Here is a 14,199-nt window from a genome sequence, read left to right as displayed (position 1 = left end):
CCTCTTTGGTGGGGGTTATGGTAGAATGGCCCTCCCTAAAAAGGATGTGGCACTAAGTCTGCAGGTAAAAAAGAGAACCAGAACCTTTGCTAAGTGGAAAAATTGGTTTGATAATAAATTTGGCAGTACCTCCACCTAGGACAGGGTCTCTGTGAGCAGATGGGTTTCCCTTCCTGGGAAATGAATCCAAGCAAAGTAATTAGGAGCAGGGGAACTACTGCAACCAGCATACAACCTTAACTATAAACTTATAGATACACACCAGTATAGAAACAATACAAACTTTATAGGATACAAGTTTAGTAATAGAACATACAGTACATCCAACATACAAACATAAAACATTAGCAAATGAGCCCAACAGAAGTCCTGGTGGATTTGTGCACATATATCTAGGTATATAAAGAACTGTGCAAAAGTTTTAGGCAGGTGTGGAAAATGCTATAAATTAAGAATGCTTTCAGAAATAGAAGTGTCAAGTAGTTTATTTTTTTTCAATTTACAAAATGGAAAGTAAATGAACAGAAGAGAAATCCAACTCAAATCAATATTTGGTGTGACCACCCGTTGCCTTCAAAAAAGCATAAATTCTTCTAGGTAGACTTGCACTCAGTTTTTTAAGGAACTCACCCTTTTGCTTCAGCCAAATAACACAAATTTTGAATCATCATTCTAGAGCACTTTCTGCCATTTTGCTGCACCCCAGCCCTTATGTTTTCATACATAGGACATGGAAACAAGGCTAAGCAACTCAACTATGCATGAAAACATAGGAACTGGGGTGCAGAAAAATGGCAGCAGGTGCTTTGGAGTGAAGAGTCCAAATGTAAAAAAAATTGCTGTAGCAGGAGACAGTTTGTTTGCTGAGGGCTGGAAAGTTCTACAATAATGAGTGTCAGCAGGCAACAATGAAGCAAGGTGGAGGTTCTTTGCAAGTTTGGAGCTGCATTTCTACAAATAGAGCTGGACATTTAGTCAGGATCAGTGGTGTCCTCAATGCTGAGAAATACAGGCAGATACTTATCCATCAAGCCATACCATTAGGAAGGCGTGTGATTGGCCCCAAATTTATTCTGCTGCAGGACGACTCCAAACATGCAGCCAATCTCATTAAGAACTATCTTCAATGTAAGGCTCGGTTCACACTGATGCGATGCGGGAAGGCTGCGAATTCGCAGCCTGTTCCCGCATCGCACACGCACCCCCGGCAGTTCACACTGCCATATGCGATCCGCTGGGGGTGTCAATGTAATCTTAACGACACCCCCAGTTTGATCGCATATCGCAGTGCGATCGTGCAGTTCGCACAGGATCGGATCGCACAAGTGTGAACCGCTGTGCGATCCGATCCTGATGCGGCAGCAAAAAGGCCTCCTGTGCGTGTTTGCTGCGGGTGCGATGCGAATTTAGCCATACAAACTGTATGGCTAAACTCGCACCGCACAGCTGATCGCATGTCATGTCGGAGCAGTGCGCTCCGACATGACATGCGAACCCCGCACACGCAGTAGTGTGAACCGGGGCTAAAGAAGAACAAGAAAACCTAGAAGTGATAGTTTGGGCCCTGATCTCAACATCATTGAGTCTGTCGGATTGTCAGACAAACCAGCCGAAAAAGACGGATTTGTTATTCTCAACTACACAAATAGCAAACTTATGAAAAAAATATATAATAAGCTGCTCATAATAAGTCATAAATCAAACTATTCCTCAGTCACAATTCTCCCCGATGAAACTGTGCAAGTTCTTGTAAAGCCTATATGGGGGCTATATGTATTAAAGCTGAACTCCAAGCAAATAGATATTGAAATGTATATATATGGGTGCTGTGTTATTTTTCTGTTCATGCAAAGAAATACAGGGCACTACCAGACTACGGAGCCAGATTGTCGACCTGACCATTTTCTTGCAGTTTAGCAATACAGTTAGGCCACCTCCTCACCCCCAGCATGTAATTAGGCAGTGAAGGCAAAAAATCACAAGGATAAGTAAATGCTTTCCTTCTGTAATCATGTCCTTTTCCAGCGTAAGAAGATCCCAGCTGACTCCTAGAATTGCCCTTTCCTCATTCATTTCAAGTGCTGGTACACAGGGGACTTAGAAGGCTGATGCCAAGTCAAAAACAGGTACATACTCTACACTAGTTGCATTTATTCATTTTTTAAATAACATAACTGCCTTCATTGGTGTGTTATATATTTGTATGGGAATGCCCAGGAATCCAGGGAGTGTTGAGAGAAGTGGTCATGGGGTCAAGGCCTGCATCTGAGCATGCTAAGTAAATGGGCACTCCACTACACTAAAATAACACCTTACTGCCTTCATAGGTGTTTTTTATATCTGCTTGGTGGTCAATTTTAAAGCGTTATGGAACCCAAAACAAAAAGAATATTATATTGCAGCTTACCAATCCTCCAAAACTAAGATGTGGTGGCTGCATTAGCTTTATTTCTTTGTCTTTTTTCCCTTTGCCTTCACCAGGTAATCTAGCCAGTAACACACCACCTGTATTAGTGAGACACAGCTCTGGGTGTATGAGCCCAGGAGACACAGCAGACAGCAGCATTGTCAACCTGGGGGGGAGTCAGTGTTAGATGTATTAGCAGATTTAGATACATTAACAAATCAAAGCTAAACTCCAGCTCGCACTTTATAATCAGTTACAGCAAACTGTTTTTTCCTTTTGGGATAAAGGTTTTATAGAAATAAATAAAATCTGATCATTTTAGGCACCAGTGTTAAGTGGTTTGTATCATTCCTGTAATCTGATACATTCTGCTGGAGAGTTTGTTCTTGTGAAGCACAGCAGACTTTCTGGCTGGATCACCAGATGAAAATAGAAGAAAGAAATTCTAAAAAAGGAAACTAATGCAGCCATCACATTTAAGAATTGGTAAGCTGCAATATAATAAATGTTTCCCCCTTTACTGGAATCTCTACCACATACTGCAATACAATTTGACTCATCTTGTTTAAATGTATGCTTTGCACTTTGATATAACACCTGAAGCGTTGTATTGCACATTGTGCTGCATAACTTTGGTGACATTCTAAGGGCTCTTTCACACGGCCGTTCCGCATGTCCGTATATCATCCTATTTTTTTGCGGATGATATACGGACATAATGTATGTCAATGGGATTGCGGATGTCAGCGGATGACCATCCGCTGACATCCGATTTTCGTCCTTTCAGTTCTGTTCCGTTTTTTGGAATGAAACAGAACCCTATTTTTGTCCTGTTTAAAAAACGGAACGGATGCAAAATCGGATGTCAGCGGTGTCACCGCTGACATCCGCAATGCCAATAGACCTACATTATGTCTGTATATCATCCGCCAACGGATCGGATGATATGCGGACATACGGAGCGGATGACACAAGTGTCATCCGCTCCGTGTAAAAAAAAAAAAAGAAGCACCGGAGCGGGAAAAAAAAACTGAATGGCCGTGTGAAAGAGCCCTAACACAGACAAGCACTTTAATTTGTCCAGGAGGAATGCTATTGCTGAGCATTACCTTGGATTTCTATTTTACCTTCCAATCTGTCCTGTTTGAATAAGGTATATATCTGGAAGTGATCCTGTCATACATTAAATATGCATACTTTACCTGGATTCTAGATATGTGTTATATCTGCAGTGATGGTATTTTATGGTCACCACTTGCTAAAATGTTTGTTCAAAATGATGGGATTGCAACTAATAATGCAAAATCTTTATAAATATTGCTTTGTGCAGGAAAAAAGGAGAGCTGCGTGAATGTTTGACACAGCAGTTTTCAATAGTCAGAGACATTAGATATACACTATATTACCAAAAGTATTAGGACGCCTGCCTTTACACGCACATGAACTTTAATGGCACCGCAGTCTTAGTCTGTAGGGTTCAACATTGAGTTGGCCCACCCTTTGCAGCTATAACATCTTCAACTCTTCTGGGAAGGCTGTCCACAAGGTTTAGGAGTGTTTCTATGGGAATGTTTGACCATTCTTCCAGAAGGGCATTTGTGAGGTCAGGCACTGATATGGACGAGAAGGCCTGGCTCGCAGTCTCCGCTCTAATTAATCCCAAATAAGTTTTATCAGGTTGAGGTCAGGCCAGTCAAGTTCGGCAACCCCAAACTTGCTCATCCATGTCTTTATGGACCTTGCTTTGTGCACTGGTCCAAATAATTTTGTGGAGGGGGGATTATGGTGTAGGGTTTTTCAGAGGTTGAGCTTGGCCCCTTAGTTCCAGTGAAGGGAACTTTTAAGGTGTCAGCATACCAAGATATTTTGGACACGCTTTCTACTTTGTGGGAACAGTTTGGGGATGGCCCCTTCCTGTTCCAACATGTCAAGGTCCATAAAGCAACCTCTTAGGTATTGCAAGGTTATATTACCAGTCAAAATTGAATTTAATTTCGTTTATGTTTTGATTTAAATAGGAGCCATAGCGTGGGTACTTTAACATAATAAGGTTATATTATCATTGCAAAATCTGTTGGACAAGGGGCATTGAATAAACAGTCATAATGGATATACAAACAAGCAAGACAATGTACACTATATTAAAGCTTTTTATTGCTAAGTGCTCCCCAATATAACAAACAGCATCAGTAGTGTACACTTAAAAAAGGTCACAAAATGAGCTCTGTAAGAAATATATGGTAAAAAAAGCGACATACAGCATAATGAATATCTACATCCAGACAGTAATAGGGTATGAAGAAAAACATTTTTTTTTAATTTCTGTCTTGGCAGTCAAAAACTCAATTGTCTGTCTGTGGTCAGGGGTTGTCTGAATACAAATCTAGACTATAGTTCTGACCTTCTAAACTTTATAATGGTGTCACATAAAGCCTTTGAAGGTGTCAAGTCAATACTTTAGGGTTAGCTTATGCACAAAACATTACATGGGAAAAAAACCCACAATTTAATTCTAAGGTCTAGTTACAGGTATGTTTCATATTGACTTTGTTCCGTTGCGTTACTTAATCTTCAAAATTTTACATTGGATTTCTAAACCTAATTATACACATCATTGATGTGTAACGTTTTTGTCATAATCACGGACAATTCTTTCAATAGAAATTGTTTGTCAAACTTTAAACTAGTTAGGTTTTACATGAAAAGGATTCATCAAATAGCTCCATATTTTATGCAGTAGTTTCTGGTTTAGCTTATAACCTATGTTTGCAAAGGACTGTCGTGCAAATTGCTTACCTGCTTTTTAATATAGACAAGAAATACTATGCGGATGCTATCATTGTAAATATTCAGTAAATAAAATCTATCAAGAAAATCAATTTTTAATAAATATCTTCACTTTTATATTCTATATACAAGTACTTTACAGCTACATGAGAGAGCGAGACTGGTGAAATTGGTGAAAAATATGATCTTGGAGACCATGTTGCAAATATATTATTGCAGTCAGAAGCATTGTGGTTGTGAAATGTGAGGTGAGTTTTGCAAAAAAAAAAAAAATAAAATAATAAAATAAATATCTCTCTTTGGTCTATGATTGGTATTTGGAATAATGATTCCTTTTATGGTAAAGATGTGCAATGACTAAACTGTGGTTAGTTACTTGTTGCTTGGAGCTCATGGCTCCTTTCAATAGAAAAAATGAAATTGTCGTTTTGTTAGTAAGTCTATTCTACTTCGCTTTACTTCCTCTCAATAAAGAGGTTGTCCATTTGAGTTCCTCCTACAATATTAACTATTGTTCCATGTGCATCTTCCAAATGTAAGATGAAACATATTCTTCTCAGTAGGTTAGACTCTACTTAATATCCTCCAACCTTATTTGGTGGGACAGTTCTAATTTTGGACTACAACAAGGAAGCCCTCACTGAAAAAAAATTTAGATTTTCTAAAACATAAATTTAGTTTGGTGCCTCTAGGCATGGTTATGATGAACAAAAGGTTGGTCTTACATTTAGGCTGCATTTACATGTCAGCGTATTGATCGCGGGCAGAATCGCCACGATTCCGCCCGCGATCCGGAAATCATTGCAAATCGCGGGACGCATGTGCGTTGCCCGTGATTTGCAATAGCACCCCAAACGCTGTGCGATGTTGCCGCGATTTCCGCCTGCCGAATTACGGTAACATCCCGCAAAAAAAAATTGCGTGACGCATTACGCTCCAAAGAAGCTCTTGTACTTTTTTGGGCGTAATGCGTCCCGCAATTTTTTTTCTGCGCGATGTTACCGCGATTCGGCAGGCGGAAATCGCGGCAACATCGCACAGCTTTGGGGTGCTATTGCAAATCACGGGCAACGCACAGGCGTCCCGCAATTTGCAATGATTTCCGGATCGCGGCGATTCTGCCAGCGATCAATACGCTGACATGTGAATGCAGCCTTAAGGAATGGTTTTCTAACATTGGGAGATGTATCTATTAACTTCCTTTATCTAATGAGTGTATTTTTCTTCTATTCCATCTTTTTTTTCCAGTATAATATAACCAACACCAAGTGCAGATAGGGATAACTGTACAGTGATAGTAAGCAAAGTGGTTTTAAAAGACATGCTTTGTCTTGCCAATGAGATGTTCCAGAATGTTTGTAAATGACAGTTACAATACCATTCAAGATGATGAGGAATACTTTTGTGAAATCAACATGTCGTATAGAACCACTCGATTAGGATTCATTGAAAAGATTCACCTCGTGGAATGTAAGGCAGATTGTACTGACAGGCATATAGCACCGAAAAAAAAAAAAAAAAACAGAACCAGTAAACAATACATAATCAGAAAAAAATGAAAAATAATACTGACTTTGCAACATTCAAACATCTACACAACAGCTGGAGAAATTTGTCTTTGAAGGTGGAAAAAAAAGTGTCTCCTGGTTTCAAAAGGAAAAAAAGAACACCAAACTGATTCATGGTATATGGGCCAGCGAATAAACCCATCAACGGCCAGGAATCTTCAGCAAATCGTGATTGGGAATCTTTGGTGTTTTTCCTACAATAATTTCAAGTTACAAATGAAAGCAAATAACAGTTGGAAAATGGATGAATGAGTAAGTGAACCAGCACTTTGCACTTTTTTTTAAAGCAGAAAGCACCAATGTGTCCTTTTGCTCCAGTCCCTAAATATTTAAGTTCATCTTTCTATTGAGGATGGCTGTAAAGAACGTCTCCTCTCTTGAGGCTTATCATTTCTCTTCAGGGTTTTTACTGAAGAAACAGCACCTGTTGAGCTGATGTTAGTACCTGCTGCAAGCGGCATGGCCGCTCCTGATGGTTTATGTGCATGGATGTTGCTGCTATGAGTTGCTGCAGATGGGGGGACAGCAACAAGTTTAAAAGTCTTGCTTGCTGCTAGTTGTGATCTTCTAAATGCTGGATCTGCTGTCTTTGCACGATTCTCTGTTGGAGACACTAGGCCAAGATCTGCATTGTTTTCTATTGAAGAAAGAATAGTCAAAAGGCTTCTAGCTTCAGATTCAGTTTCTTCGTTGTCAGATGATAAAGATGCGGGGATCATTCCTGCTCTTGATGCACTGGGATCAAAAGAAAATTCATCTTCAGTTTCTGCTGCCTCTGTGAGGAATGGGGGTGACTGAGTGCTGCGTTTGCTGCAGGATTCACAGCAGAGCTTGTTGTACCCTGGAATTGAACAATACCGTGCAAGTACCTCCATTTGGCAGAATATGGACTTATCTCCTAAGCATGGTTCATCTGAAAATCAACAGAAAATAAATTATATTAGTTACAGCCAAACTTTAAACTGAACAAATAAAAAAACTAATTTGAGAAGAGGTAGATAACTGAGGTCCTGTGGGTTTAAATACGGGGGGTTACATATTTTCCTTCAAATCTTGGTTTTTCTTGCTCTGTGTGCTGTCAGGTCCCCGCTCTTCTCTATGGGGGAATCGGATGAGAACGGGCCGCCTGTCCGTTCTCATCCGATCCCATCCGATCTGCCAGACGGATGGAAAATAGGTTTTCCATCCATCCGGATTTGACGGACAGGATCAGATTGGATTTCAGCGGACATGTCTCCGCTGACATCCGATGCCCCATAGAGATGCATGGGACATCCGTTCAGATCCGCCTGAAAAACTGACAGGCGGATCTGAACGGTCCGCAAGTGTGAAAGGGGCCTTAGAGAGTTTCCTTTACTTCTTGTCTGGTGAAAAGTTTGTTCCCAGGACCATACCTCCCAACCTTTTGAGAGGAGAATGAGGGGACGCCTATTGACAAAAGTATGTAGGCATACGGCACTCCCACTACCATGCCCCCTTAAAAGTGAATTGTACAAAAAAAGTTTTTTTTGATTGGTTATATACAGCTATATAGATCAGACCAGGGACAGACGGGAGGAAAGAGGAACAGGGGAACTTTGTTGCGATTCAGGGACAGTCCCTCGAAATCAGGGACAGTTGGGCACTATGCCCAGGACAGTGAGTAGGAGAAAATCTTTCTGGACAGCAGAATAATCTGACAGGGGTTCTAATCCTTCCCCACTCTACCCAGCACTAAAACAGAAGTTTTGGCTATAGGTTAACTTGTAGCAATGTAAACTGCTATGATTACTGCCTGTCTTTGGTTTATAATAAAGACTAAGATAAAAATCAAATCGATGTTTGGAAACCATTCAAGCAGAAATCCACATAAGTCAGGATTCAGGAATTACCAACTTTGGGCCAAAATCAACAGGCGGAACCAGATGAGTTGTTTAGAGCAAACACAGGGATTACTGTAGTGCTGTGAACATTTGTAACACATACGTGTAACAGCCTTTTATTGTGTGCTATTATATTAAAACGGATTTACACTCTATGATCTCTCATCTTCCATCCTTTACCAGAATACTTTGTACGAAAGTGAATCATCGTGAGAATGATTCACTTTATTACCTTTCCGTAATTTGAAGGGGAAAACAAGATGAAGTGATGAATCTTGCATGTGAATAATGATCAGAGAAACCTTTCTATAAAGCTAAATTACCTTTTCTGTAATGGGTGAGTAACAAGTTTGATGCACATAAGCACTAAAAGGTGAAGAGTGGAAAGCACATTATGAATGTGAGAGAGGTTGTTTGATACATTTTAGAAGTGATAAAAAAAACTGTTTTTCTGGACTGCATTTGGTTTTGTACTAATTTGATATAATTTCACCTGGTGATACGTTAGGGGTATAGGGAGAGCTGCAGATGCACAGTAGATGTCAGGCAATCACTTCAGATTGACAGTATACTGAGAGTTAAGAAGATTACATTGTGGCTGCTGGAAATACATATTTATTACAGTCATTACTAATAAATAAAACGCTTTCTTTTCTCTCACACCCAAGAACTGCGGTAAAAAAAAAAAAGGGTTGTACTTTCATTTTCAGCCCACAGGTAGAGCTCTGAGCCACTTTTCACATGTATCAGGTTGTCCTTATGTGATTTGCTGGACAAAAAAATCAGAGCTCAGTAGCTTATGCTAAAATATACCTACACAACCGAGAGAGTCATGGCAGTGACTAATCCACTTCTATGTCATGACATACTGGGGTTGATTTACTAAAACTGGAGAGTGTAAAACCTGGTGCAGCTCTACAAAGAAACCAATCAGCTTTCATGTTTTTTTTGTTAAAGCTTAATTTAACAAGCTGAAGTTAGAAGCTGACTGGCTGCCCCCTGTGGTGTAGCTAGCACATCTGGCATCCAGGGCTGGTCATTATTTTGCACCCCCCCCCCCAAAAAATGGTATGTGGTAACATAACGGCGCACCAAAATGTGGGTGTGGTTAGATTGCATGAACAGTGGGAGTGGCTTAAAGGGACATATGCTTTAGTGACTGTGCTACAAGTTACAAGTGAGTATGTAACAGACACATACAAACCTCAGCACACTAATTTTAATTATTATTATTATTAAGGATTTCTATAGCGCCAGCAATTTACGCAGCGCTTTACAATATTGGAGGGAGACAGTACATATACAATACAATAAAATACAAGAGGATTAAAAGGGCCCTGCTCAGAAGAGCTTACAATCTAATGGGGTGGGGCAGGTGTTGCAAGAGGTATTAAAATGATATAATACATATCCTTTTCTACACACATCCTGCCTCAACAAAGAATGTGATTTACTTGGAATTAAGTAGTCAGGAGTATGAAATGTAAAACACAGTAAGGGGAATTTATCAAAACTGGTGCATTCAGAATCTGGAGCAGCTGCGCATAGAAGTCAATCAGCTTCTATCTTCAGCTTGTTCAGTTAAGCTTTGAAAATGAAAGCTATGAGCTGATTGGTTGCACTGTTTTAGTTTTGATAAGGGCTTAGGGCTCATTCAGATAGGTGCTAAGACATGTCATGTATGCTGAGCCACTTTTTGCTGCACCTCAGAGACTCATCCATAGAAGTGGGTGCACAGATCTGAATGCAGACACTGTGCATTCAGATACATGCATCCCTTTCTGCCTAAATGTCACATTTAGCACGTTACTATGTCCATGCAGCTGCTGCATCCAAATTGACTTTGATTGAACTGTCTGCACAGGAATGCACAGAACACCATGCATCCCCATGCAGTACACTGCCATCACACGAGGCATGGATGTATACGCTCCATGCAAATGAGGCCTAATTGCCATCTGGGTCAGATGGCAGGAAAGAGGAGATGTCAGGTAAATAATAAATCTCTCACACAACTTGTCTCTATGCTCCTGTTTGGCATTACTTGCAACAATTGACAGATGTCCCCATTAATGTTGTGAACTCACTGACTTCAGGCTCACCCTCCAGGGCCCAGGCAGGCTCTTCCTCAGATCAGGCTTTAGGTCCCGGCTCTTTCTACCTGAATCTGGCAGGTCCTTCAGGCACCCTCTTTCCTGGTCCAGGGCCTCCATTATCCCCCCTCTCCTAGTCCTGAACCTCCAGGCACCAGCTGTCCTGGTCCAAGGCCTCCAGACAACCCCTCTCCTAATCTGGGAGCTTCAAGCACCCCCTTCACCTAGTCCAGTATCTCCCTTTTATCCCCCCTATTCAGGGCCTTTGCCACAACTACCCCCTTTTCCTAGTCCAGGGCCTGCTCTGTACCCTCCCCTCCCAGTCCAAGGCCTCTTCTGCAGCCCCCCCCCCAAGTTCAGGGCCTCTTATGCACCCTACCCTCTCAATCCAGGTCCTTTGCCACACCAATCCCCTTTTAAAGTCCAGGACCTACTCTGCACCCCCCAGTCCAGGGCCTCTTCTGCACCCTCCCCCCCTCAATTCTTATAATCCAAAGTCTTTGCCTAACCAACCCTCTTTTCTAGTCCAGAGCCTCCTTTGCAACCCCCTCCAGTCCAGGGCCTCCTCTGCACACCCCTCCCAGTCTCGGGCCTCCTCTGCACGCCCCCCCCAAAGCCTAGGGCATCCTCGGGCCCCCCAATTCTTTGCCTTATCAACCCCCCCCCTTTTCTAGTCTGGGTACTCCTCTGCACCGCTCCAACACCGGGGATGCCATCTGCACTGGGTACAGCTCCTTTAAGGGTGCCACTGCTGCCCGATCAACTCAAGACAGGCAGAGAGAGACCCCACAGCACACTAGCACTAAATCATTCCGGTCCTCCCACCCGCCTGATAGAAAAGCATTCCAGAGCGACGCTGCAGCTACTGTTGCTTAGCAGCATAGCAACAGAAGCTAAAGCGTAGCTCAGGAATGCTTTTCTATCGAGCGGGTAGGAGGAAATGAGTTATTCAGTACTGTGTGGTCTCCCCCTATTTGTTTCTCTGGTATTTGCTGAACTATGCTGCAGGCGCTGCCTGTGCATTACACATGATGGGGCAGCAGTGGCACCTTTAGAGCAGCGATACCCAGTGCAGGTGGGGGCGGCTCCAACAGCGGCCCCCCTCTAGATGCAGCACCCAGGGCATGTGTCCCCCCTGCTCCATCCTAGTTTTGGCCCTGGCTATCACGCACAGCTGCACCAGATTTTGCACTCTCAAATTTTAGTAAACCAACCCCACAGTGACCTATTTACTACTAAAGGGTAATTTGTAAAACAAAGATGTTATATAAATAGTAAAAAGGCAGATATTAAACCTTGGGTTGAAATTTATACATGAAAAAAAAAATCGAATTAAACGGTCCCAAACGCATTAAAGCTTCTTTTTCTTTAAATGTACTTAAAATTCCTTTTTTCTTATGATTGTATGGCTGCACTTTCCACCTGCATGAACTGTGGGAAAAGCCTGTGACAGATGCAATACAATTTCTCAGCAGAACACCTGTCACCATTACCAAATAGTATTTTATTTGTTAATCATAAAATGTATTTATTTATCATCATGTTACCTACAGCCTATGCAAATATAATATGAACAGCTGCATGGTGTTTTTTTTTTTTTTAATATCAGAGTCACTGGGAAATGTACCCTTATATTTATAAGATAGTGGACCCCAAATGCATATAAAATGCAATTTTATATTAAAAACAAAATTAGTGGATCTCAAGTCTAAAACAAAAAAAAAAAAACACTTAAAGTCCTCTTCAACTGCAGTGAGGTTGGTATCCAAACTCAGAATTCTAATGTTTTGGATTATGTAAGAGTTTTGAATAATATCTTTGAATAAGCATATAAAAGTGTCAGACGATTATCAAAAATGCTGATATTTAAAACAAGTATAACAGGAAGCAGCATCTACCAGAATAATATGAATGCCAAAATATTTCTTTTTCTTTCTAGATGTTGGTATATACAGTTTTATATTAATACAAAGTTGCTTCTGGTGCTTAGTTCTGAAAACTCCTTTCAAATTTCAGATTCTGCCATGTTGTCTTTAATTTATAGTAAAGGGAAACCGCTACCAAATTGCATCATATACAGTATATGTGTAATTTAAATACATTTAGAACAGGATATAAAATAAATTACACATCAGGGAACATTATGTGTTGTTTTTTTAGCACTGGAAAGTTCTCTCGATGCCCGTTATGTCTTCTGACTTTCTCCATTTGGAAGAGGAAGGTATTTAAAAGCTACGAACATTAGTCACTGCATACTAATTAATTCATGTTTTGTGGCAGACAGCACACAGCTGTAAAAAAACTATGATATACTGTATATCTTATGATCCCTAGTTGCTGTAAAAGCTAAGAGTGTAGCTATGAAAGTAGTCATGGCATTCTGGGGCTCATTAGAACAAAACATGAAACCTCTAAGAACTGATAAAACTTGTTTTCAATTAAAGCAGACCTTGCATGAAAATGCAGCCACCTTCCTCTGGATTAAAAAAAAAAAAAAACAGCTAGTGAATGCTGGAAAAAAAAAAAAAAAAGCTTTGCAAGGAAAAAAGTTTTAAAAATATCTACTGCTGACATGGCTTCTGCATGCTTCAATAGGGTGACGGTGCCATCACTGTGTATGATCATTGCCACAAAGGAAAGCTTGGTGCGTGTAATCCCTTTAGAACCTGCTCCAGCAATGTGCTGGCATGTCTAGAAAGTAGGCAAAAGCCAGATTTGAGGGTTTTTTTATTTTTCATTACAAGGCTTTATTTTTTAAAGCCTAACTTTTTCTTACTGAAGGGAAAAGGGGTTGTCAGTAAAGCTGATCTTGTATTTTTATACAATATGTGCAGTAAGGGGACTTTAAAAAAATGTATGGGTACAAATTGAAGACAGTAAAAAATAAAATAATAATGCAAAAATTTTAATACCTGGATTAGATAACTATAGATTTTGCCTAGGGACATAAAGTTCACCTGCCCAAATGTATAATTTACATTTGCTCAGTCATTTTATTTTTCTTTATTCCTGGCTCGTTATTTTTTTTCTTTATTCCTGGCTCATTATTATGGGAGTTGATCTTCTTCAAAAAATGTTTTAGTAGTAACTACTACCAAACTAAATACTGAACCATGTAAACTGCATTGATTCCTTTTCCAAGTCAAATGTGTTTATTCGTTTTTTGAGCATAACAAAACCTAACATACATGTATCTGGTAAAGATAATGGTACATACATTCATCAGATAAAGATAAAAAGTACATAAGTAAGGGTTACTGCCAGTTACAGCATAACAGAAAATACATCAAACAGATAAAATTCACTACAAGCCTTTGCCTTATCTGAAATGTCTAACAAGAAATCACTATTGGAAGGACTACCAGGGTGTGCGTCAGATGACTAACAAAAATAGTGCGACAGATTGATGGTCTTTCTAATGTCTATGTACCATCAGTACCATCAGTATAACTTGGAGCTGGAAGAACAGAGAACAGAAAGAG

The 14,199-nt window shown here is 40.4% G+C and overlaps 1 protein-coding gene across 1 annotated transcript in view; it reads right to left on the bottom strand.

Annotated features, from left to right (window-relative positions):
• Positions 1-6,355: 6,355 nt before the first annotated feature.
• ADAMTS3 (ADAM metallopeptidase with thrombospondin type 1 motif 3) overlaps positions 6,356-14,199 on the bottom strand; it is a 264,587-nt gene continuing 256,743 nt past the window's right edge. Inside the window, exon 22 of the mRNA XM_082244160.1 lies at positions 6,356-7,675. Within this exon, the coding sequence (XP_082100286.1) occupies positions 7,098-7,675 (578 nt within the window). The 3' untranslated portion in view covers positions 6,356-7,097. The remainder of the gene's footprint in view (positions 7,676-14,199) is intronic.

This window comes from Pelophylax lessonae (genome assembly GCF_965119305.1).
Source record: "Pelophylax lessonae genome assembly, chromosome: 1".
Classification (NCBI taxonomy): domain Eukaryota; kingdom Metazoa; phylum Chordata; class Amphibia; order Anura; family Ranidae; genus Pelophylax; species Pelophylax lessonae.
This window is presented reverse-complemented; position numbering and strand designations above follow the sequence as displayed.